This window comes from Pygocentrus nattereri, chromosome 8 (assembly GCF_015220715.1).
Source record: "Pygocentrus nattereri isolate fPygNat1 chromosome 8, fPygNat1.pri, whole genome shotgun sequence".
Taxonomy (NCBI): domain Eukaryota; kingdom Metazoa; phylum Chordata; class Actinopteri; order Characiformes; family Serrasalmidae; genus Pygocentrus; species Pygocentrus nattereri.
The window spans coordinates 17,340,027-17,364,368 of NC_051218.1; the positions used below are offsets into that span (position 1 = coordinate 17,340,027).

General features: G+C 38.3%; 1 protein-coding gene across 2 annotated transcripts in view; it reads right to left on the reverse strand.

Annotated features, from left to right (window-relative positions):
- pigg (phosphatidylinositol glycan anchor biosynthesis class G) overlaps positions 1 to 24,342 on the reverse strand; it is a 157,650-nt gene that overhangs the window by 91,272 nt on the left and 42,036 nt on the right. The window contains exons 6-7 of one of the 2 annotated variants that reach the window (XM_037540584.1): positions 21,522 to 21,734; positions 11,945 to 12,069 (exon numbers count right to left, since the gene is read on the reverse strand). In XM_037540584.1, the coding sequence (XP_037396481.1) occupies positions 11,987 to 12,069; positions 21,522 to 21,734 (296 nt within the window). In that variant the 3' untranslated portion in view covers positions 11,945 to 11,986. Of the gene's footprint in view, positions 1 to 11,944; positions 12,070 to 21,521; positions 21,735 to 24,342 lie in introns of those variants that run through there. The other variant, XM_017704079.2, reaches the window with a different exon arrangement.

The following is a 24,342-nucleotide window of genomic DNA, read 5'->3' on the forward strand; positions in this document are numbered from 1 at the left end:
CTATACATTGCGGAAACCATATGTCAACAACATTCAGAAATGCCGTTGACCTCCCCGGTGCTTGAGCTCATCTTAAATGGACTGATGCACAATGGAAACATGTACTGTGGTTTAACGAGTCAAACTGTTTATGGAAATAATGGATGCCATGTCTTCTGGGACAAAGAAATAAAGGACCAATCAGATTGTTACCAGCATAATAAAAAGAATCCATCACGATATGAGGGATATTAGTATCCATGGCATATGTAACTTGCACATATGTAAAGGCACCACTAACACAGAAAGATATATACACATTTTGGAACAACAATATGCTGCCCACTAGACATAGTCTTTTTCAGGGATGTCCATGCTGATTTTAATATGATTATGCAGTGTGTGGCTGGATACTTGCTTGTGTGCCTGCTTGTAGTCCAGGTTTGTCTCACTTTGAAAATGTGTGGGGTATTATGAAGCACAAAGTACAATAGTTGCTTACCTGAAGACTTGTATGATTGAAGAGTTGTAAAAAAATTAGCTTTTGGATCAGTTGGTTTCCGAATGATTATTAAGTTTTAAAAGAAAAGGTGATATAACGCAGTAACAGAAATGTCCCTGGTAAAATTAAGTTTTTGTACTGCATTCAATTTTTAAACATGATTTGAGTGTGAAGTTTGCAAGATGCTATTTGCAAGGGTACAAGCTTCCACTACTTGTCAGCAACATTGGTATAGTGTAATGGATAACTCCTGTGCCTTCTACGCTGTAGACTGGGGTTCAATTCCCACCTTGGTTTACACCCTACACTATACCAATAAGGGTCCTTGGGCAAGACTCTTAACACTACCTTCACTTATCTGTGTAAAATGATCAAATTGTAAGTCACTCTGGATAACAGCAAATGCCATAAATGTAAATTAGCCTTAGAGCTCCAGTACAAAGCTAAAGAAACAAACTCTGGACAAAATCTTGTCTTGGCTAATGAACTGCATTTAGGATACGAGAAAAATTGTGTAAATTCGATTTTTTTTTTTTTTTTTTTGCAAAACTAACCTTTAACCTTTGTTATTCTATGTGCTATGCAGGACTCTCATGCTGCTTCTCTGAATGTCATACTTTGGCTGGTTTCTTTCTCCCCAGCCCTGCTGATCTCCATCTCTGTAGTGTATAGCTCAGTTTGAATAATAAGGGCATTATGGTGATGAATGGTAGCTCTCATTACGTTGGCAAAAGGAGCGTGAGAGCAAGATACAACCGCCTGGAGTCAGGAGCATGAATCAGATGGCAGAAACGGGGGCCAATCAGCTGGGACTCCTACCTGAGTCAACAGGACAGAACAGGCCAGCTCACTGTGTTGCCAAGCTGAAAACTAGAGGTAAAGCCTTATCCCAAAAAAGCCTCCTAAGAGGTTGGCTTCCAGACATTCAAGTCACATTTTTCATGAGCGGAGCAAAGCTTAGCTGCCTCAGCTGCCAGCTTGTTCATACTAGCTGGACAAAGAAATCCTGCTGAGAAGGTGCAGATGACATTCAGTTTTATGTGCTGCATGCAGAAAAGCCACACACCTGATCATACAGCCTATACTTTCACATTACTACTAGGGTAGCACAATATTTATCGCATGGCAATCGTTATTGACTGATATAGGTATTGTCTGTAATTACTATTGCCTGATATTGGTATATTTGCCCAATATCGGTTTATTGGCTATGCATTGTACACATCTAAAACATGCAAATGAGCCTGCTAACTAATCACTAAATGTTTTATTGTGTGCTGTGAGCAGGGTGACAAATGAACACCCGCCATCTGCCAAAAACGACTAACTATTTATATTTAACAGGCAGATTTGCTTTGACCCTGTGGTGAATTATCTCAAATAAGCTACATAAAATCAGCTTAGTCAGTCTAATGCTAACAAGCAAAGATACACTACTTGCAAACTTGCTAGTGACGTGTAAGTAATGTGAAGGAATGCCTATAAAATCTGACTAGAGTGTGGTATTTGAGAATGATAGTAGACAGGAATGTAACTCATACTAATAGCTAGCTAAATCTGTTTTCATGGATTCATATATGATATAGCAGTAACTAAGAGTATTATGGCAGCACTGGTACATAATCAAAATATCAAATAAATTCACAAAAATTACGGATTTATCAATATGCGACAATGGTTGGATAGCACAGGGGATAACATCACCTGTGAGTAAAAGTTAGAATACATGGCTACACCAATAAGAGTTCTGTATAAATATACTGTATAAGATGACTAAATGTGATGTTTAATGAATGCAGTGGCAATATATTATTATTATTATTATTATTATTATTATTACTACTACTGCTATTACTAGTAGTAGGAGTAGTAGTAGTAGCAGTAGTAGTAGTAGTAGTAGTAGTAGGAGCAGTAGTAGTAGTAGTAGTAGTAGTAGCAGTAGTAATAGCAGTAGTAGCAGTAGTAGTAGCAGCAGTAGTAGCAGTAGTAGTAGTAGTAGTAGCAGTAGTAGTAGTAGTAGTAGTAGTAGCAGTAGTAATAGCAGTAATAGTAGTAGCAATAGTAGTAGTAGTAGCAGTAGTAGTAGTAGTAGTAGTAGTAGTAGCAGTAGTAGCAGTAGCAGTAGTAATAGCAGTAGTAGTAGTAGTAGTAGTGTCAAGCCAAGTCAAATCAAAGTTTACTTATATAGCACATTTTATAACAGGCAGTGTCACAATGCAGCTTCATAGAAAAATCTGGGTCCAAACAACTATAAGCAAGCCAATAGTGACAGTGGCAAGAAAAACTCCCTAAGAGCAATAGGAAGAAACCTTAGGAACCTCAGGAAATATCATTTTGAAATTGAACTGAAACGGAGTCTGATTTTTGGAAAGGGAAATGGGAATGTAGGGAATGTAACATGTTAATTCACATTGACAGCTACTTCATGCTGTCTTCACAGATTCATACATGACATAGTAGCAGACAGATTATTATGGCAGAATTGTAAATAAAACAAATTCACCAAGAAGGCAGATTTACCTGGTCCTTTCATAACAGATATTAACAGCTGGATAGCATAGTGGACAATATCACCCTAAAGGTTTAAAATCCACTACTCCAGCAGCACTGCTGTGTCTGATCCTCTAAGACCAGCGCAACACACACTAACACACCACCACCATGTCAGTGTTGCTGCAGTGCGGAGAATGATCCACCACCCAAATAGTACCTGCTTTGTGAGGGTCCATGGGGGTCCTGACCACTGAAGAACAGGGTAAAAGGGGGCTAACAAAGTAGGCAGAGAAACAGATGGACTAGTCTGCATTTGTATACCTACAAAGTACATCTATATAGTATGTGGAGCTGAAAAAATGGACAATGAGCATAGAAACAAGGAGTTGGTTATAATGTTATGCTTCATCGGTTTATAATTGGAATACAATTGCAATATGAAATTTCATTTCGATTATGCCTCTTTAGCCATTACACTGTAACAATCAAGTGGCATCAGTAGAGGTACAGGTACCAGCTCCATCCGCCTGCTGTCAAGGAGCCCTGCTGGGCAGGCTGCAGCTTCCAGACTAAGACTAAGACCTGCCAGGGGGGAAGGATTACCTGGATCAGACTACATGTAAAGAGAGCTAATCCACACTGTCCTTCACAGAGGGGAGATTAAAGGATAACTGAGATTGCGCTGTGATAGAAAAGGCACAGGCAGTGCAGGATTAAGTAGTGATGACACAGCAATAAGCCCAGGTTAAGGGAAATGATGAAGATAGGAGACATAATAGAGTCAAGCACAAATGAAGGGATTTGATATGATAATGATCAAGTGAATCATATTAAGCAGGCAGAATAATAAACATGCAGTGATGATGGTGGAAATAATGAAGAAATCCATGTGGAGAAAAAGAAACTTATTGCGCTAATTTTGCGATTTTTGCTCCTGAGTGCTTCCTTCTGCTTTTGTTGAATATACAAGTGCACCTTAATCAACATGCCTATAATAAAATAGCTATGACAATAACTATGGCAATGACAACTAGAGCTATTACTATAGCTCTATTACCAATATTCACTAATGTAATAATGGTATTAATAACACTGTCCCTGCCTGTACATATGAATCCCAAGTCTCTCACAGGCGTGTGGAGTTACCTACTGGGTGTTGATAATGAAATGTTAATTTTGTGCATTGATCATTGTGCAGGCTGCAAATGAATGGATTGCACGGGAGGCTTTTCTCATGGGACCTAATGGGATCATTTCTGCCCAATGCCTCTTTCTCTCTCTCTGCATTACTACTAATTATTCCTGTCTCTGAGAGGAGCCATGAATGAATATTTACTGCTTTAACCAGGAGAGAGAGTAAGACAGAGATGAAGAGAGAGAGAAAGAGAGAGATGTAAGTGCTTAGTGATATAGGGCAACGCTTGGAGGTACCAATTAAAAGCACAGCGTTCAATCATGGATTCAGCTTCTCCCCCTCTCTCTCTGTCTCTCTCTCTCTCTCACACACACACACAGGCCCATTTCACAGGCTTCTGCCTGAAACTCTCCTCTCCCTCAGGAATAGATGGATGGGACTACTTTTTCACTGCACCCACTACAAGAGCCTCAAGTCCACACGACACTCCTTTCAGCTCTGGCTTTCACTGCAGGGTGCAGAGCAGAAAGTTTGCACCTAGACTGCATTTTCACAGTGTAAGCAAAACCAGCCATTCAAAGTAAATGTCAATGATAAAAAAAATGGCGTCATTTGTTTGGTTTGCTATTGTCCTCTCTATCTAATTCACATAGCTCTATTTTCACACATTTAATGCATATTTAAAGTAATATGTTCAACAGTAATAGAGTAGCGATAGTATTCGGCAACACTAGCAATGTCTCTAATGAGAAGCGATGTCATACTTCACGGCTGTCCCAAAAACTTTTCCTGCAACTTTTACTGCTTTGTGAATAATGCATTAAAATAAAAAAAGGGAACAAGAGTAAGGAGAGAGTGTGTATGTGAGTGTGTAGGTAATTGAGAAACTGTGTGTGTGTGTGTGTGTATATATCAGTGTGTATGAGTAATGGTGCTGTCTAATTCAGTGTGGCAGATTAATGAAGATGTGAGCAAGGATTTAGTTTTATTCATTTCTTTAATAATGGACTTTCAGTAAAACTGCTGAGCACTGGAAAGCAGAGTGACACTGTAGCCACACACACACACACACACATGCACGCTCTAGACTGGCCCACTCTGACCACATGCCAAAGCACTTCTGCTGGTCAGCGATCTCATGTCTAACAAGACAGAAGTCAAGCAAGCCACCACACACTTTAAAGAAAACAAATAAATCAGCCCCATCTATCCAGAGGTCAGCTTGTCAGTAGAAGGGAGAAAAGAACAGGCTGTACTGCTATAAAGCAGAAGATGAAAAACGACAGGTGTCAATTTAAAAAAAAAAGTTGCTAACTATTTTCAACCAGCGTTATTACAGTCTGGAAACGTAAGATTTTCAGTTCCAGTACAGTTTCAGTTAGTTTAATAGTAGATTAAAGGAATGACTGGGAATGAAATTTAAATTAGCATCATTTTCCTCTTACCCTAGATGTAGTCGATCAGCCAAGATATGTTTGGTGTTCAAATTTTGGGTCCCACTTTATATTAAGTGTCTCTAATAACTGTGTGGTTACATGTGAACAACATTGTAACTACTTATTATTTAGTCACTGTTTCAGATGGACTGCAGAAGTACACCTTATGTGATTACACATGTGTATCAACTTTGGTTTTGCCTCTTGTAATTACATGAGTAAAATAGGTTTTACATAACATGAAGGTGATAAACATGAGTAATTACATAGGCTGTACTTCTGTAATCCAGCAGTAACATTGAGTAAGTCACAAGTGGTTTTATTGTTTTTACATATATTATTCACACACAACTACACCGTTACTAGAGACACTTAATATAAATTGGGACCAAATTTTACTTCTTTAGTTTGGCGCTGGAGCTACGAGGCTAAAGCTGCTAACAAACACTAGATCTCGGCAGTCACTCATATCTTTCTGTGAAAACAGTACTGTGCAAAACCCAGAGACTTCTGTGTCCAAATTCTGCCTTTATTCCAGCTTCCATTCTACATTCAACTTACTTTCATTCTTTCAAAGAAAGCTGCAGGGATATTTTTCCCACATCTCCAAAGTAATAGTCTTAAAATTTGGACCAAAATCCAGCCATGAAGCTCCTGACTGGTATCAAGAAAAGGAGAGCATTACCCCGGTACTTCATTGCACTGGTTACCAGTATAAAATATGTCATGATTCCTATGATCTTCTAACCAGTTGCTCTTAGCCATTCCATGCTCTCAGGTGAGATTTAAAAGCGACCGTGCCTTTTCTTCTGCAGTTCATAAAGGAATCCCCAACAATAGAGGTTTTGAATTCAAATCTAAAAACCCATCTATTTTCTCAGGCTTTTGAGTCTTTTTAATGATTATGCACTGAGGATCTGCTCTGTCTTGGTTGGTTCTGTCTTGCCAATGTAGCTCTTCTATTTTGTTCTATTCTGGTTTATTGTTTTCATCTGATTTGCTCTGTATGCATGTTGTGTTTTCCTTGCTGAATGTATTGTGTAGTTTTGAGTAGTTAATTGTGGTTATTTGGATAGGCTCCAGCACCCCCCCGTGACCCTGACGGAGAAGTGGCTTAGAAAATGGATGGATGGATGGATGGATGGATGGATTTTTGTGCAGCACTTTGGCCGACACTTGATGTCTTTTAAATGGGCCATAGAAATAAAGGTGACTTGACTTGGTTGCATTTTCTGCTTCTCATGATCCAAGTGATCTCAGCACACTCAATGATGTTTAGGTCTGGACTCACTGCTCCACTGCTGTGAGAACACCATCAGCGTCTTTGTTTGATTTGCACATTTTCTTCTTTTTGGTCTATTTTCTTTTCTCAGTAACAGCTTCTTGACAGATGCACATCCTTGCGGTCCCACAGCACTGTTGTCTTCTCACAGTGGAAGGATGGACAGAAACGCCAGCAAGAGTGGCGCTTGATTCTCATCTCTCAAAGTACTGCTTATGTGATGGTGACAGTTGAGTGGCCTACCAGTCCTGCACGGTCATTCAGTGTCCTATTTTCTCTGTATCTTTTAATCATTTTTTGAACTCTGGTATTGGAAGCTACTGTTATTTTGACATTTTTTTGATATTGTACAAGCAAATTATTTTATATCTGATCCCACTAGAAATACCTCCTCTAAAATGAATAAAGTACTTAATGGCCATTTTGACTGGAAAAGCTGGTCTCTGACTTTTGTGCAGTACTGTAAAGATTTGAATATAGTTTTAGATTTTCTATAGTGTTTGGTAGCTACATTAGCCTTTTAGCTCCAGCGCTACAATAAAGAGGCAAAATTTGGACTCCAAATATGTCCTGGCTCACTGACTACATGTTTTGTAAGTGGGAAAGTCATGCAAATTGTGTTACCATTCCAAGCCTATTACATACTCAGGCTTATTATTCAGTAACTACAGGGATTTCAAAGCAAACTGATGGAGCTTTTCTTAGGTTATAGAAGTGTGAAATACACCTTTGGGCTTGGTACTTGGTAAGGGGTTAATAGCTTTCTATAATAATTTAAGTTTTATTAGTTTCAGTTTTAGTTTCATCTTTTAGTAGTGTAATAAATTTACTTTTCAGTATGATCACAAATTGCGGGCCAAGTAGCACTGGTTTCCTTCCTAATAGCAGAGTAAACTCAAACTCTCGTTTCTCCGTAATAATATTTGGTTTTCATTCTCGTTGCAGGAGGCACCATACTTTTGATTTAGTTTTAATGTTTTTAAAGAACTGTCATTTTTATCCCCATCACAGTTACGAGTACATTTTTTCACAAGTATTTCTGTCTTAGTAACAGTTTTCATGAACCAGTGTAATGTTTATTACAGTAAATGATACCTTTGATTAAACGGTACTCGTTCAATGCAGACATTACATACAAGGCATTTCGCCTAATGTAGTTTACTTTATTAACACATCGAATATGTTAGAGGGTGAGACATGAAATTTTGCATAAATGCTTCACATAATGGCAAAATGAGACTAAGGTGATTCATTACACACAGCTGGTGTGCTATGAGTGTGTGTGCATGCAGGTGTGTTTGTGGGTATAAGCAAGAGAACAAGAGCAATGGAGGCAGAGAGACTGACGCACTGCGGCTTTCATCAGTTTGGCCCTGGAGACGGACCACTCTCATAAATCATGTGACGTCATGAAAAGGGAAATGATTAGGGTGATGTGTAGCGGCCCATTGATATGCAGTGTCCACTCCTTGATCATATATGCACTTTATTCTCCAGTCCCACACAAACCCACACTCTCTGACATTATGTACTGCATGAACACAAGGCCACAGACTGAGCAAAGGCGTACCGCATCAGTGCAGAAAGTACCTCACACAATGTTCCTGCTATTTAAAAACACAAGTTTCCTGCAAGTATAAAAGCAGTACTTTACCTTTAGTTGTTCTCATTTTGCTATACTATTTGAATGTAATTATTCAGTAATTCCAGACTTAATTACATAGAAAGTTGTAATAAACATTCTGTGCGAGCAAGTAAAGAAGATATCCCAAACTAAAACTTGAGTTTATGTTATTTGTCATTTGAGCTTATGTTATGTAGCATTCTGCAGTGCAGCACTGTATCCCTCAGCCTCATCAGGTCTCACGAAATAGTTTTCTTGTTTTTCATTTAAAATGTTCTCTGACTACAATACCCAGCATGCATTACATAAATATCATTTAAAAATCTTTGTGGTGTTCAATCCTGACTGTTAGCCAGGGATTGATTTATAGGCTAATAAATACAACAATATTAGCATGGGTGCAACTCTCAAAATTAAAAAAAAGAAAACGTCATTTTACCTTTATCCAGTACCAAATGCGCAACAGAGACAATAGATGTTTTGCATGCTTTCAGCCAGAAGAAAGAAGCCAAGGTATCTAGATTGTCAGATATCTGCCTAGCTAACTTCTCATCTAAAGACTGATATCTGTAATTTGAAGATATTCAAATGTGAAGTTATTCAGCTGACTCAAGATAATTTGCTTCTTAACAGTAATGTTACTTATCTGATTTCATTCTGCAATCATCAGGAAAGAAAAATGGTTAAATTCTTCATTTTCTTTGGAGTAATCCTTCAAAGTCTGCACTTTTAAAGTCACTTTCAACAACAACAAAAGCTACAAAAACATGGCAAAAATGTAAAGGATTTTCTGCAAAACAATGCTGTATACAGTCATATGCAAATGTTTAAATACTCTTGATCAAATTACGTTTTGTTGATTTTCGAAGTGTATAATTCGTAATGCATAATTAAAATTTTAATACACAGTAATTGTGATAACAACTGGAAGTTTAATTGATGCTTTTAGAATTTATGAGCTTGTTTCAATGAAAAATGTATTAATGTCCAATTAAACCATGCTTTTATCATCAGCAATAATAGTGACTTTTAATGTTTAGAGAATGTGGTAGGAAGTCTTCTTTGACTTCTTTCTGTTTTACTGAGCATATTGCTGCTGTCAGAACAAAACCTTGTATCTCAAAAATGGTAACTTTACAGGAGAAGGAAAAAACGACTTGACTTTCAATGGAACCAGAATTTTTTCCATGTAATTTTGGGCCATTTTGTTTGGTCCAATTTTCATGAAATTTACACACAATATAAAGGACATCAGACATTTTCAAATTGGCAAAAATGGAAATACGAGGTTTTGTTTCAACAGCAACGATATGCAGTTAAGCAATAGGACACATGGGTGCAGTTGCTGGTGTTATTCATTACTGCACAGGGCCATGAGTGTTCTATTGCTCTTACACAACAGTTCTGCAAAATAAAAAAGTAAAGCAAAGATGTCCCAAATATTATATTATATGTGATTTGATACTGGCATTTCCTTCTGGTAAAAAAGTAACATCCTTTCGCATTATGAATAGCATGTAAAACATGCATGCATTAAAACATGCAAAAAAACTCCATTTTCTCACTCCTAAAAGACAGCGAAGAAACAAATGGATTTCAATAATGTAATGTGTTAAATTTAGCTTAATGTTTCAGAATCACAAACGAGAAATCAGAATTTAGAAAAATATGATAACTGATTACACTGCTACGATTAACTAAACTCGAGGACCCCAGACTTCGCTCAACTCAAACTTTTTAGTTTAGTCAAAACAACCCTTTGTAGTTTCTTAGTAAAGTAACAATATAGAATTAGTTTTCACCAAGTTTCCTCACTAGCTGGGCATCCTTATTATCACAGAGCCCCACTTGGTGTTTTCTTCTCTTGGGCTTCCAGATATGAGCAGCTGAGGGATTGCTTTGATTACACTAGAATCTCCTGAAGCTGGGGTGAATTTTTAGACCACTGCACCACATGTTACTATATTAATTTACAACATATTATTCTTACAGTTTACATAAACATTTAAGGACACATAAATCTGAGTAATTTCAGAAGCCTAAGAGTGAACACTCATCCTGGTCACAGCCTGATCACTCATCCCCCCGAGGAGGTTCACGTCTGAATCCCAGTGATGCCTTAGCCATCCGTAACTGAGAGCCCCAGAGGAGAAAACACCCGATGGGAATACGTGATGTCCCAGCTAGTGGGTAAATGTGTAAAACAGACATTTGATATTGTGTACCTAACTGAGGAGCAGAACTACAAAAATGAGAGTTAGGACAACTTTTGAGTAAACTAATAAGTTTGAGTTGGGTGAGCTCTAGTGTCCTCAAGTTGAGTTCACTCTAGAAATGCAGTATAATCAGTTACCTTATAATTTTAAGTTGAGCTACTTTTATAACATTTATAACTTTAGTCATTAAGAGACTGCCTAAGAAGTACACTACATAATTCCCATGTATTTAAAAAAAGGCAGCAAAAATCACATCAGAACACCTGTAGTACAGACGCTGGCTTCCTTTAAACTACTACAAATCCCAGTTACGGGAAGCCACTTACCCTTACTGCAAGTGAATTGCTGTGGTTTTGTATTCCTTAAGATAAACACACAAGAAATAAAAGTTTTTATTTATTTATTTATTTTTAACCTGGGGAGGTGCTGTAATCTAAGTATAGCCTGAAGACAAGGCTAACAGCAAAAATGGACCTGGACTGATTCAATTCCTTAATCCTGAGGTTCATGATAAGACTCCTGAAATCCAGAGCAATGTGGTGTATATTCCATCACACTGCTATGATTATGAGCCATCATGGCCAGTCAAATCTCACACAAATTACATTACTGGACCTCTCGTGAAACTAATCCAGCTCAAATAGGGCTTACAGATTTCTACATTATGGACTTGTTTAAAACACCACGTTAATGACTAAAGTGTTGGTGATCTAAATCTCTGAAACATTCTGTCCAGCAAAATTTTAAGATGGAAACTTTTTAAACGATTGTTTGTTCTGTGTTCTCTCAAGCTAGAAAATGTAGGTTTGATCATTTTTTTGTTTATTTCTTGAGAACCAAGAACAGAATGCTGAATACTGAACAAAAGATGATTTCTATATTTTTGATACAAACACATTATAGGCTAGCTGTAAAGCAGTTGTTACTTAGCAACTGGTATTCAGCGGAATAATACATTTCTTGCGAAAAAAAAAATTCTGCTGTCACAAATAACAGCGCGAATACAACGCTTCTCAGCCAGATTGTGCTGATGGAGCTAACTGTTGTGTAATGAGTATAACAATATACTCACATAGGCTAAAACTGGCACAGAAATTACATAAATTACATTACGTCCATCTCACCACATGTCACTATGGTTATACATTTTTTCTTCTTTTTTGTGCCACAGCCTCTGGCAACACATTTTCGGGTCAAATGAAGCAAAACGAAGCAGCGGAGAATGATTTGCCTCTTAATTGCAGTAATCAATCGCCGATGAAGCGAACTGATTCGTTCCCGTGATGAGGCAGTCTCTGTACAGTAACGAGCTCTAATAATCAGGCACAATCCCAACAGACTGACCCCGATTTAGCTGAGCTTGACAGAATGAGGAGTGGGTGGGGGCGTCCACTGCAGCAGCCTAAAGAGCACAGGAAGAGGCGATAATTAGTGTCCTCATTTATGGAACACAAGGCAATGACTCGCAGCTGCAGCAGGGCTTTTCTGTCAGCTTTAGAAATTTCGCTTGACTAAATGAAGAAAAAGTCAATGATGATATTTGCACAGACAGTCTTCGAAGGTATTTAAAGAAAAAAGTGTGCTTGCTTTACAGTATTTAGAAATATTCCACTACTAATCCTTGAAGGAAAAGAAACAAGTTCAGCACTCTTTTAGGATCAAACACTGAGCAGTAAAATGAAATTATTTTAGTTACTTTTCTGTCTTTCTGTTTATATTTAGCCACTTCATTTGTCTTGGGTTGACAGGATCTAATCATGAAAAGCCTTAGTACTATAAGTGCAACCAAGATGCACTGGACACAGGTTATCTGAACGCTCAGTCAAGCACAGTGAAAGAGGTAAACGCACCTCGCCTTTTCAGTTGACTGCATGTGGGTGGTATGAGGGTGTTTACAGCAAAACCCCTCTGAAATAAAGTCTTGCAGAGTCAATATTTATTGTCATTGATTATGTTGAAACTGAAAAGACTGTGTTTGGGGCAGAGTCAGTGATTTTTGTACTCTTGTTTCTGTATTCATAATTTTCATTGTTACTACTGTGTATATTATTATCTGGTGCTGGCCAGTGAAGGATGGATCTTTATTCCTCTCATGGCTTCTCCTCTTGCTCAGTGGTTGTGTTTTTTTTGTTGTTGTTTTTTTTTCTGTGGCTGCCAGCAGCTTGGCTTAATCATTATTGGCTTTGACCCAGTTTATTCATTGTAAAAAGTGCTACACACATACATTTTCACCAAACTGTAGTATATTAACTTTTAATTCTGGAGGTACAACAGCTGTGTATTAATATAGGCATTGTTGCTGTTCGTAATGTGGTATACAATTTGAATCCAATTCACTTTTTGTCAAAGATAATAATAAAATCTCCTCACGGTCCGATAGCTGTCCGCTCTGTGTGCACGCTGGAAAAAAATCCAATGTTTATACACAGCCCTGGCTCTGTAAATCGGAAAAAAAAGTGTCTGTGGACCAAGCCACACAACAGTATTCCAGCCAGTTTGCAACAGGGTTCATGTGTGCTGGTGCACAGGATGGGGGGGAACTTATATGCTGAACTTCACGCATTGTCAAGAAGGGGAGAAACAGTGAAAGAGGAGAAGATCTGAAGTACAAAAAGAAAGAAGTTCTTAGATCAGGGTGTTTCAACGGTGGAGAGACATTTGATGAGGTGGAACAGAAAAACTCAAACAAGAAGCGGAGGCATCTGAATATAGCCTAACTGCTGCACCATTTAAGGTGAAGTAGTAATGCTTCATGAATGGAGTTGTTGACATTAACCTGTTAACTATCCATCAACTGGTACTGGTATAGTGATCTAGAAAAGGTCAACAGACAATGTACACTAACATAACTTTTTTTCCATGTGATTTTGGACCATTTCTGCTGGTTTGCTCATCATGACTTTCTGACATAAAGCAAATGATAAAGGGAGTTCAAATTATGCAAAAAAGTTAAAATAGCAAAAATGGAGATACAAGATTTTTGCAAGACTGCAACGATATGTAACCTGTACCTCTCCTATACTGAACTACTTCACTATTGAAACTTAAATTACAGACATAAGTTGCAATACAAAAGGATCATTATTCATTTTATTTTTTATATTAGCAGCACTGTAAAACTGCTAAGAAATGGTTAAAATGTTTCCTTCCCTTTAGTTCTTATAAAATTTGCAACTGGGTTTGAACAAAATATCTCCAGGAGTAAACAGAAAGTGGATATATCTCAACTGGACATATATGAGAGGCACAAAAGCGCAAATGTAAATAAACTCCAAATTCACACAGTTCTTCTGATTACAGCTCTATATCTAGCTTGAGATGAAGAGCTGTATGATTAAAGTTAAGGAGGATGGTGTGATGTTAGGCTATTTGGAAGCTCTTTGCTCACCAACCTTGGCAGTATGATGCTTACTGCTGGACAGGACCACGGACAGCAACTTGTGTAGCTTCAGCAGTCAGAGACGGCACCACAAAGCATGAAGTAAGAGGGAGGACTGAAGAAAGTCTGCCAGTTGCTGATTAGGCACAGCTGGATTAAGTTGTTGCTCAGTTGTGGTGGCATACAGTTACCCAGCAACCAGTAAGTCACTGGGCAAATGAGTAAGACAACTCGCTCAGAGAAATGGGCTCAAATCCTGACACAGAGCTTTGCCCCACACTCACTGGCAACCAGTGGCATTGTGTATATGGATGTCTTTCTCAACTTGAGGCAGCAAGGTGGCACAGTGGGTAGCACTGTTGCCTCAAGGCAAGAACGGCCTCAATTCCATTGATGGGGGACCAAGGCCTTTTCTATATGATGTTTGCATGTTTTCATTGTGTCTGCGTGGGTTTCCTCCTACAGTACAAAAACATGCAACTGGAGATTCTAAATTAGCCCTAGGTGTGAATGCATATGTTGGTGTATCTCTTCAGTCATGGACTAGTGGCCTGTCCAGGGTGTTTCCTGTCTTCCACCCAATGAGCCCTGTGATATGCTCAAGCAACCTCATGACACAAGAGGATAAACGGCATGTGAATCTCAACTTTTCATGAAAAGAACATAATAAATATAGCATTTCAACAATTAAATGCTGATGAAACGCTAAATGATCCACCACCCAAATAGTACCTACTCTGTGAGGGTCCACGGGGGGTCCTGACCTCTGAAGAACAGGGTAAAAGGGAGCTAACTAAGTATGCAGAGATGGACTACAGTCTGTAATTGTAGCACTACAAAGTGCACCTATATAGTAAGAGGAGCTGATAATATGGGACAATGAGCATAGAAACAAGGTCATAATGTTATGCCTGATTGGTGTATCTTAAAATCTTATTAAAATCTTGATTTACTATTTTTTAAATAATAGAAATAATAATAATAATAATGATCTCGTAAATAATGAATTATTTTGAGATGTTATGTAAATATTTCAATGTATTAAGTAAATATTTTGTCAATATTTGACATACTGCTGCCAGAGCAGAGAAGCAGGGGAGAAAAAACAAAAAAAACGAAAAAAAAAAAAAACAAAACAGGCAATATTTTCTCCGCTACTTGGTGGGAATTGGCACTGGAGAAGTAATTTTTTTTACAGTGCACATGGATGCATTCTTTCAAAAACTGTAGGCAAACTTCAGCCCCCCACCTTCAAATACGGACACATGCACACGTGCGCACACGCACACACGCACTCCACAGCAGCATAAAAAGGTTCTGCTTGAGCCGGTGGGCTTGTCTAACACGTTCAGAGTTTGAATCAGCTTTGATCATGCTTCATCTGTGCTCCCCTGAGAGCGGGCTACGTCACACACATGCACGTGCGCGCACACACACACACACACACACACACCTCACAAAGCAGATTACACAGTCTGTCAAGTTCACACACAGTGCCGAACAGGCTATATATATGATAACTAACTCTTTCCTTCTCTCGCTGTCTCTCTTTCTCTCTCTCTCGCATACACATAGCCACACATAATATGATGTGCCATTTACATGCACATTTCTATCTTCTGAAAGCCAAGCTTGCCGTTAGTGCTTCTCTCTGTATGTATCCCAGATGTAGCACGCACAAACACGGGACACCTACACTCAATAGCAGACTATTCATAGAAACAGAAGAGCCTACACGCACACACACACACACACACACACACACACACACACACACACGCACACACGCACACACACTCACATGCACACACACTCACACGCACACACACTCACACGCACACACACTCACACGCACACACACACCAATCTACAGCCTCATCAGTCTCCTGAAAAGGTCAGTAAAACCACTTTGTCATCTTTTAGACCTTTAGCAATCATTCCTCATTACAAACTCAGTTTGCACCATTACTTATTAATAGCAGCAAATGTGCAAAAAAAGACTTGCACAATTTAGGCAAAAAAGGCATGCTTCTTTTTGCCTAAAGAAGATATTAAGAATGCCATATACATTGCATTAGTCAAATAAGACCTAGCCAAATACATAATCCAGACAGAACCAATCAAATCTGAAAAGGGCTACACGGGCCAATGGGAGTCTAAGGTAATCAGCTTCTAGCAATTACTCACTCACACCAAACGCAGTTTCATTCTGCACAGTTAACACCACCACCAGGGACAGGGGAAAGTGTTTTTTTTGGGGGGGGGGGGGTGGTTACAGTACAGTTCTAGTCTGCGAAGCTCAATGGGATATTTTTTCCAAAACTTTTTTCTAAATAATTAAATGGTTAAGATGTAAACACAGTTATTCAGAGTGGTTTGATGTGAAATGCTCCATTTTAGAGAGAGGAAAAACAAAAACAGAATTAAGTCAGAATTATTTAAGAGGTGGTGATAGGAGCCAGATGTCTGAAGTGACTTATGCCTCCGATTTTACGATTGCCTGTAAGCTAATGTTCAACAGGTAGTAGAGCCAAGGGTCAAACCAAAAACTTAATTAAACAGTAGCAAAATATGCACCGCCTTTCAGGCATTCTAAACTAGGGAGCCTTAATCATCTAACTAAGAAATGCTTGTAGTGTAATATAAACTTTGTGTCTTACACAGTATACTGAAAGATGTGTAAATGTGCATATTGTGATCACTCTCAGGACTCAAAACTCACTAATGCAATATGTTTAGCTTTAGTTATATTTCCAGATAATGATTGAGCATATGCAAAAAAGTAACTCAATTATTTAATTACTTGTACTCAAGTAAATTATCACAACAGTAAAAGTACTTTTACTTAAGTAGGGGTCTTTCCACACCTGGTAACATGCATTGTCCGAATGCTTAATCTATACAGAACATGATGGTCAGATATACCATGTGTTCACTGTACAGTACTGTGCACCATTCATTTCTTTTTTCCCAGTCAAAATCATCATTAAGTACACATTCTTCATTTTCAGGAGATGAGAAAATTAAATGTAAGATAATCTATTAAAACTTTGATAACTGTGGTCAGATGTGGTCAGGAGAAAATCAAGCTCCACTCTCGCTTCAGATCTGAAGAAAATCTGTTTCTGTCCTGCTGTCCGTCCACTGTGAAAAGACACCTCAATGCTATGGGTCTGAAAGCATGTGTAGCTCTCAAGAACTGTTACTGAGAGAAAATAGACAAAAAGGAAGACAATTTTCACTACACTGACACTGCATATCAGAGATGTGGAGTAAGATGTAATAGACTATTGAGTCTAAATTTGACTTTGACTGTGAAAAGCAAAAATTGTGACCAACTTCGGACTTCAGAGACATTTACCATGACAAAATATCCTTGCAGATTTCTTTGTAAAACTAAAAGCAAGTCTCTCATAAAGAATGTAAGCAGTAAAAAAGGCAAAGTGTGGACACACTAAATACTGAAAAACATCATGTTGTGTTTAGTTGTTGAGGCCTCTCTGTAATTTTCTGTTAAATATATGCTTTGTGCTTTTTTCTTGACACTGAAAAATGGACAAATTCCCCTTAAAGGCTGCTTGGATTGGAAATGAAATAAATTAAAGGGTGATGTCTCACTTTTGCATAGTACTGTAATATATTTGTCCATCAGAAAGAGCTCTGATGAGTCAGAACTACACTGAACCTGTACTGTCACTGGTGACATACAGCAAATAAACAAACGAGCACTCCTGGAAATAAGGCATTTTAGACTAGTGACTTACAGAGCTGAATAAGTGTGTTGGTTTCCAGGGAGAAGGATGTGCATAAACGTCGAGGGAGCGCTTAATTAATAACATTATTTTACCAGATGGCTTAGCACACACATGGAGTGACTGCCCTGAAAGGCACATACAGATTGCTTGTGTTCTCAAAAAGCAACAAGAGATCCATCTTTCTGACAGAACGGCAGATGCTGGAGAACTACATGGCTACTGTTGCTTGCAATTGCCACATCTCGTCCCATATTGGTGACACAGAAAAGTGGACACTGTCTGTTTTAATAAAAATGATGGGGTAAGAGAAACTAAATAATTCAAATCATGTTTACTGCTGAGATATAGTATAGTAAGCTTTCACTGTGACAAAACTGGAACAATTACTGTTTAACATGCAATTATTTGTAGATTGTACAAAAGATCTACAAAAGATTTGTAGATACGCAACCCAGGCGAAGTGGGTCAATATCCTACATTTTTCTGGCATTTTGTTATCCTGAGGTCCCAAGTTTTCCATGGATTTATGTACCAAAATAGTCAGAATTCATTTTTATAGGACCATTTTCAAACCTCTTTATCAGTTCGGATTAAACAGATTTTGTTACTTGATATACGTAAAAAAGCTGTTCTGATTGGCTGCCTTGAATTGCACCTCATACAAAGAGCAATCTGGGCTGAAACACCCCTTATAACTTCAACACAAACGAGTGGGATTAAAATGCTGTAGGCTGAAAAGGTGGACAAATGTAAATGTGTTGGTTTTCATGACATCACAAAAACAGTGAATTCAAAACAGGCTGATTTTGCAGCTTAAGTTACATTTATGGACTGCATGGACTTGTGGGTGAATGGTATGTTTTGGAACTTTAATGATACGTTTTGAAATTGTAAACAAACCTTGTATACAATATAGTAAGAACATTTATTTTTCTCATGATAATAACCCATTAACCGCTAAAAATCTCAGGATTATTATACACCAAGGCTTATTATGCATTAAATATAGTGACTTCAGTGCAAAATAATGGAGGATTTATTTGGTTATAGAAGTGTGTAATAAAGCTTTGGGCCATGGCTTGGTAAGGGGCAAGTTGCTAAAACAGCCCACTAACTGTTCAGCCAACAGCAGCTTAGCCTCACCCATTCACGTTGAAGTTATAAGGAGTGTTTCAGCCTGGACAGCTTTCTAAAAAGGCCACGATACTGGGCAGCCAATCAGAGCACAGCTCATGTACATATGTCAGTCTTAAAAATACAGTACCAAAAATGCCTGTTTCAAAGGGACAGAGAGAGGTTGAAAAATGGTCATGTATAAAGGAATCATGACTGTATCTCTCTAGCTCAGAGATACAAACTGAGGGGTGACAAGTGTAGGAGGTTTTTAAGAAGGGTGACTGAGAGAGGCACTCTAACTGAGATCTATTTTAAATCGATACACATCTTAAAAGAGTTTAAGTAGTGACATCCTCCTTCACATTCCTTTTCATCTCGCAGTCACATGGCACAGCCTTGCACAACTGCACTCAGCCCACGCACAAGCCAACATACACACACACACACACAATCACCTGCAAAAAGCGTATGTGAGAGCATGAGATCATGTGCACCGGCACCAGCATGAAGAACAGGGATAACGTCTCACACGCACACGGGAGAGAAGTGTGTCAGTCACAGATAGCAGACTGTGGATGGTGACGCTGATGGTCCTGGTGAGTGTGGATCTGATTACGCTTCATAGGATGAAATAGTTGTACATTCACACACACATGCACACAAAATACTTGGCTTTGGGCTCCAAGAGCTTTAACTCCCTCCTTGAATGGATTTATGGCATTCCAATGGCAAAGCCCATGTCTCTCTCAGCCCTAGGTATTGTTAGGCTACTGAGGCTGTAAAAAGAGCAATGCTGAAGAAATTGAATTGGATTAAAAACTGGGCTTCGATTTGTGAGGTGTGAGAGTGTGTAAACTCTGGATTGGTGTACCAGGCGTAAAACACAATATCAGAAACTAGAGCAATGTGTATAATATTAGAATAGAATATTACTACAGCACTGGTTTGGCAGAAAATCACATCATGTGGCAGCTTACAATGATGAACATTTTCTTACTGTGCAGTGGGAAGTAGCAAGTAGTAATATCACAATTGCTCAGCATGCAATTATTATACACCAAGGCTTATTATGCATTAAATATAGTGACTTCAGTGCAAAATAATGGAGGTTTTATTATGTTATAGAAGTGTGTAATAAAGCTTTGGGCCATGGCTTGGTAAGGGGTAAGTTGCAAAAACAGCCCACTGCCTGTTCAGCCAACAGCAGCTTAGCCTCACCCATTCATGTTGAAGTTATAAGGAGTGTTTCAGCTTGGACAGCTTTCTAAAAAAGCCACAATACTGGGCAGCCAATCAGAGCACAGCTCATGTACATATGTCAGTCTTAAAAATACAGTACCAAAAATGCCTGTTTCAAAGGGACAGAGAGAGGTTGAAAAAAATCAATGTATGTTTATCTTTTGCCTCCCTCCCTCCCTCAAGCACTCACTCACTCATGTTTATTATACTACCCACAAGATGAAACTACCCGCACTCTAGTGACAATTCCCAGTGGACTACTGAGCAAATGAGAAAGAGAGAAATTTGTGATTGTAGAGGGCTGGTCTAGACATACATCCAAATTTATAAGATATCAAGGTGACTTACAGAACTTAGTCCTCAACTCACTGTTAAAAGATCAACTGTTTTCTGGAGCTTCTCCATAACCACGTACTCCACTTTCAGTAGCTTAGTTGTCAGTGGTAAGGGATTTGCCCATTTGCGTGACATGTTATGCTTTGCAAGGAACAAGCTACTTCTAAATCTACTCGAGGATGTGTTGAATTAACTTAGCTTACAACGTATTTGTCTATTTTCATCTATTTTCATCATCTGTCTATTGTCGATTTCAGAACTGCATTGAAAAAACTGCAATAAAAGTTCAAAATAATGTATTGAAATTTAAACCTGTATTGCCAAATTGGAAAGCACTGACAATGCTAAAACTAGGATGAGTGCTTCTGTCAGAGAAAAGTGGGAGGGGATGTTAACGATAACGAGAATAAAATTATTAAATACACAATTTGTTCCTTTCACTGGCCTGAAAGCCACAGATACGTTCCAAAAGCTTGAGTCACAGTGAGATCAACAGTGCAAATCGTGGCCTTGTGGAATTTGTTCTGCAAGGGAAATTAGACAAGCAATTTGTAATAAGTATTCATGCTAAGTATCAAGAAGGAGTACAAAGCCCAAGAAATACTCCATTACAGGTTTGACAAAACTTGAAAACACAACATCCTATTCCAAATACTGCAAAACAACAGAAGCAAAAAAAGGGAAGTCCCTGCTAGCATAATGACGCCATCTGCAACCATGAAATGGCAAATTAAAATGTAAAGGCAACAGCGCCAAACAGTATATATAAGTATAATTAAAAAGAAGACTGTTGAGAACTGCAATGATTTATTTAGTTTATTTTAACCATTTTTATTTATGGTAATACTAATACTTCCTTATATTTACTTAAGTTAATGAATTCCACTACAAGATTCTATACAGTATGTCTGCTGGATGTGACAACACACTTGAACTGGATTGTATTATCTAATCACTTGGGTCTGAGATGCTGGAACAGAGAAAACACAAAACTCTGTGTTGTGGTGGTGTGTCTGTTAGTGGGCTCACCCTTATGGAAGTTGGGGTTGCTGTCTCTGAGCAGGCTGCTGAGTTGGTGGCCATTCATGTGGAGGAAACGAAGCTGCTCCCTAAGCGAGGCCTCCTCGAATACTGCTGGGATCAGACGGCCCACACTGTTCTGAGAGATTGGCAGAGCCAGGGCCAGTGCAAGAGTTGGGGCCAGATCCACCTGCTCTACCATAGCAGGCTGCTCCAGACCCACTGCAGTTACAAAGACAAGCAGCATTAATACATATACAGACACACAGGTCCACCTGATCCACCACAGCAGGCTCCTCTGCATCACAAACTCCACTGCAGCGTAAACACGTGCAGTATAACACAGGTGAAGACAGAATATTATACAACCCCAAATCAGAAAAAATAGAGATGGTATGGAAAATGCATTGATATTTTATGTTTTTTTCTGGTCAACATCATTTAATTTGTGAATATACAACCATTCCTGCCTTTCAGGCCTGCAACACATTCCGAAACAAAAGTAGGGATGGGGCAAATTAGGGCTAGCAATGAGGTAAAAGAATTAAATAATAATGTCATTTCAAACAGGTGATGGCAAAAGGTGATTGCAAACATGATTTGGTACAAAAGCAGCATCCAGGAAAGGTCTAGTCCTTTCAAGGCAAAGATAGGTTGAGGAATGCTAGTTTGGCAACAAACGTGAGAAAATTATTGAAAATTATTGAAATTATTGAAAAGAAAGAGAGCAAGGGATTCGGATATTTACCCTCTATGCTGCATAAAATTCAAGATTCAATAAACTTCATAAAATTCATAAGATTCAAGGAATTTCAGTACATAAGGGCAAGGGAGGAAGCTCTGTGCTCTCCTCAGATGGCACTTCATCGAGTACAGTGATTCATCTATAAGCGATATAACCACATGAGCTCAGGATTACTTTGGCAAATATTTGTCAAGCACTACAAAGCTGGGGACTTTGTTGGTTAAGCTATTTGTTCCAAAAAACAAAGTTTTTGTTTGTTACTTTTTACCATGTTTATGTTTATTTGCAATGGCAGAAACATGCTCACCGCCCAGATGAATGATTTTAAACAAAGTGCTTAAGTGGTTACAACTTTTGTGTAGTACTATGCACAAAAAGACTGAAAAATGTAAAAATTACTATCAAAAATACAATCAAAATCTGTAAACAATGATTTTTAATAAAATATTTAGCATAATATAAATAAGTAAATTCAGTTAAATGGGACTAATTTTGCTCTCTTTATAATGAAACATGCAGCTGTTAAGTGTTCTACAAGTACTGATGAGATCTATGATAGATCAGAAAAGCATATTATATTGTGGCAAAATTTATCCTGATAATGATATATATTTTCATATGCATTGGCAAAACTGCTAGTCCATTTCATGAGTGAAGAAAGTATTGTCTCTAAAACAGTCAAGCTCCCTATAATGTATAAGACAGAGCAGTATTTCAAGGCATTTTTTTTGTTTTTTTAAACTAATGAGGTGCCATTTCCATCTTAAATTCTGTCTTTTGCTCCATTTGATCCATATATAAATCAAAAGCATATTCAATCTAAATTATCAATGCATTCTTTTAATTCTTACTCAAAACATATTAAGTATTTTGGGAATATTGAGTACCCTGGATATATACACATGTACACACATAGAGAAAAATAGTTGGAATTCTTAACTGCCTCTCACAAATCCTGAAGACAGAATCAGATTTCAAATCTACTTCATGTGCAGGAGGAACCTGTTACTCGGAACACATCTGACAGCAACGTCATGCACACAACAGGTCTACGTACATGTTAATTGTACATGTTAGTTGAACACAGCACTCATGGCCATAAAAATTCAGAAAAGCTGATAATAGCATGTACACAGTGGTCAAATGCAGAATTTACAAGCCCTGTGATCCTTATCACTAGCTGCAGGTCTTCTGAATGAGCACTTTTTCACTTCTAAGAAGACGCATGCACCGTGTGTGAACGCCCATGTTATCTCCAAAATAGATCAGGCAGGAAAAGAAACAATTATCACATTCATCCAGGCAGTGTGGAATAGACAGATGCTTAGCTCATCCACACTTTCGTTGAGGAGAGAGAGAAACGATAATGAGCCTCTCGCTTGCTGTGCCAAGACGTCAGAACCTCACACTCTAGGGCACAAGCAAACAGAGTGGGTGCGTGTGTGTGTGTGTGTGTGTCTGTATATGTGTGAGATTAATCACGCAGACAAACATTTAGTAACACCCTGTGTGCAGCAGCTTATAGCAAGCATACTCATAAAGGCAGGCACTATTTTACTGTATTGTGTGTGTGTGTGTCTGTGGCCTTGCGTGTTTTTCCACACATTTATAATCAATTACACACTTTACTAATGAAAATGATGAGATGAGGGAAGGAAAAAGGTGAATTAATGTTCTGAATTAGCAGACATGGGATTCATTAGTGTGTGAACTAAAGGCCCTGGGCTGAAAAATAGCCCTGCAACCCACCGCAACCAGGGTTTCAAATCGAATTTGTGTTATGAGGCAAAGCACATGTTCATGTGTGTGGGCTGCATTCCGGATTAAGGCTGGGATAAAATATATACTGCAATTCAGTCTGTTTTTCATAAAAGCACTGGTCTGTATGAAAATTACATGTAGAGAATAAATTGGGTTAGCGAAATAAACAGTTTCGACTCAACAAAACTAGACTTTTAAGCCGTTAAGCCATCTAACTTATGTTCACATTATTTAGTTAGTGTTTACCATTAAGACAGTGTTCATATTACTTAGCTAGCCTTACCATTAAGATAGTGTTCACATAAATTAGCTCAAGCTAGCCAT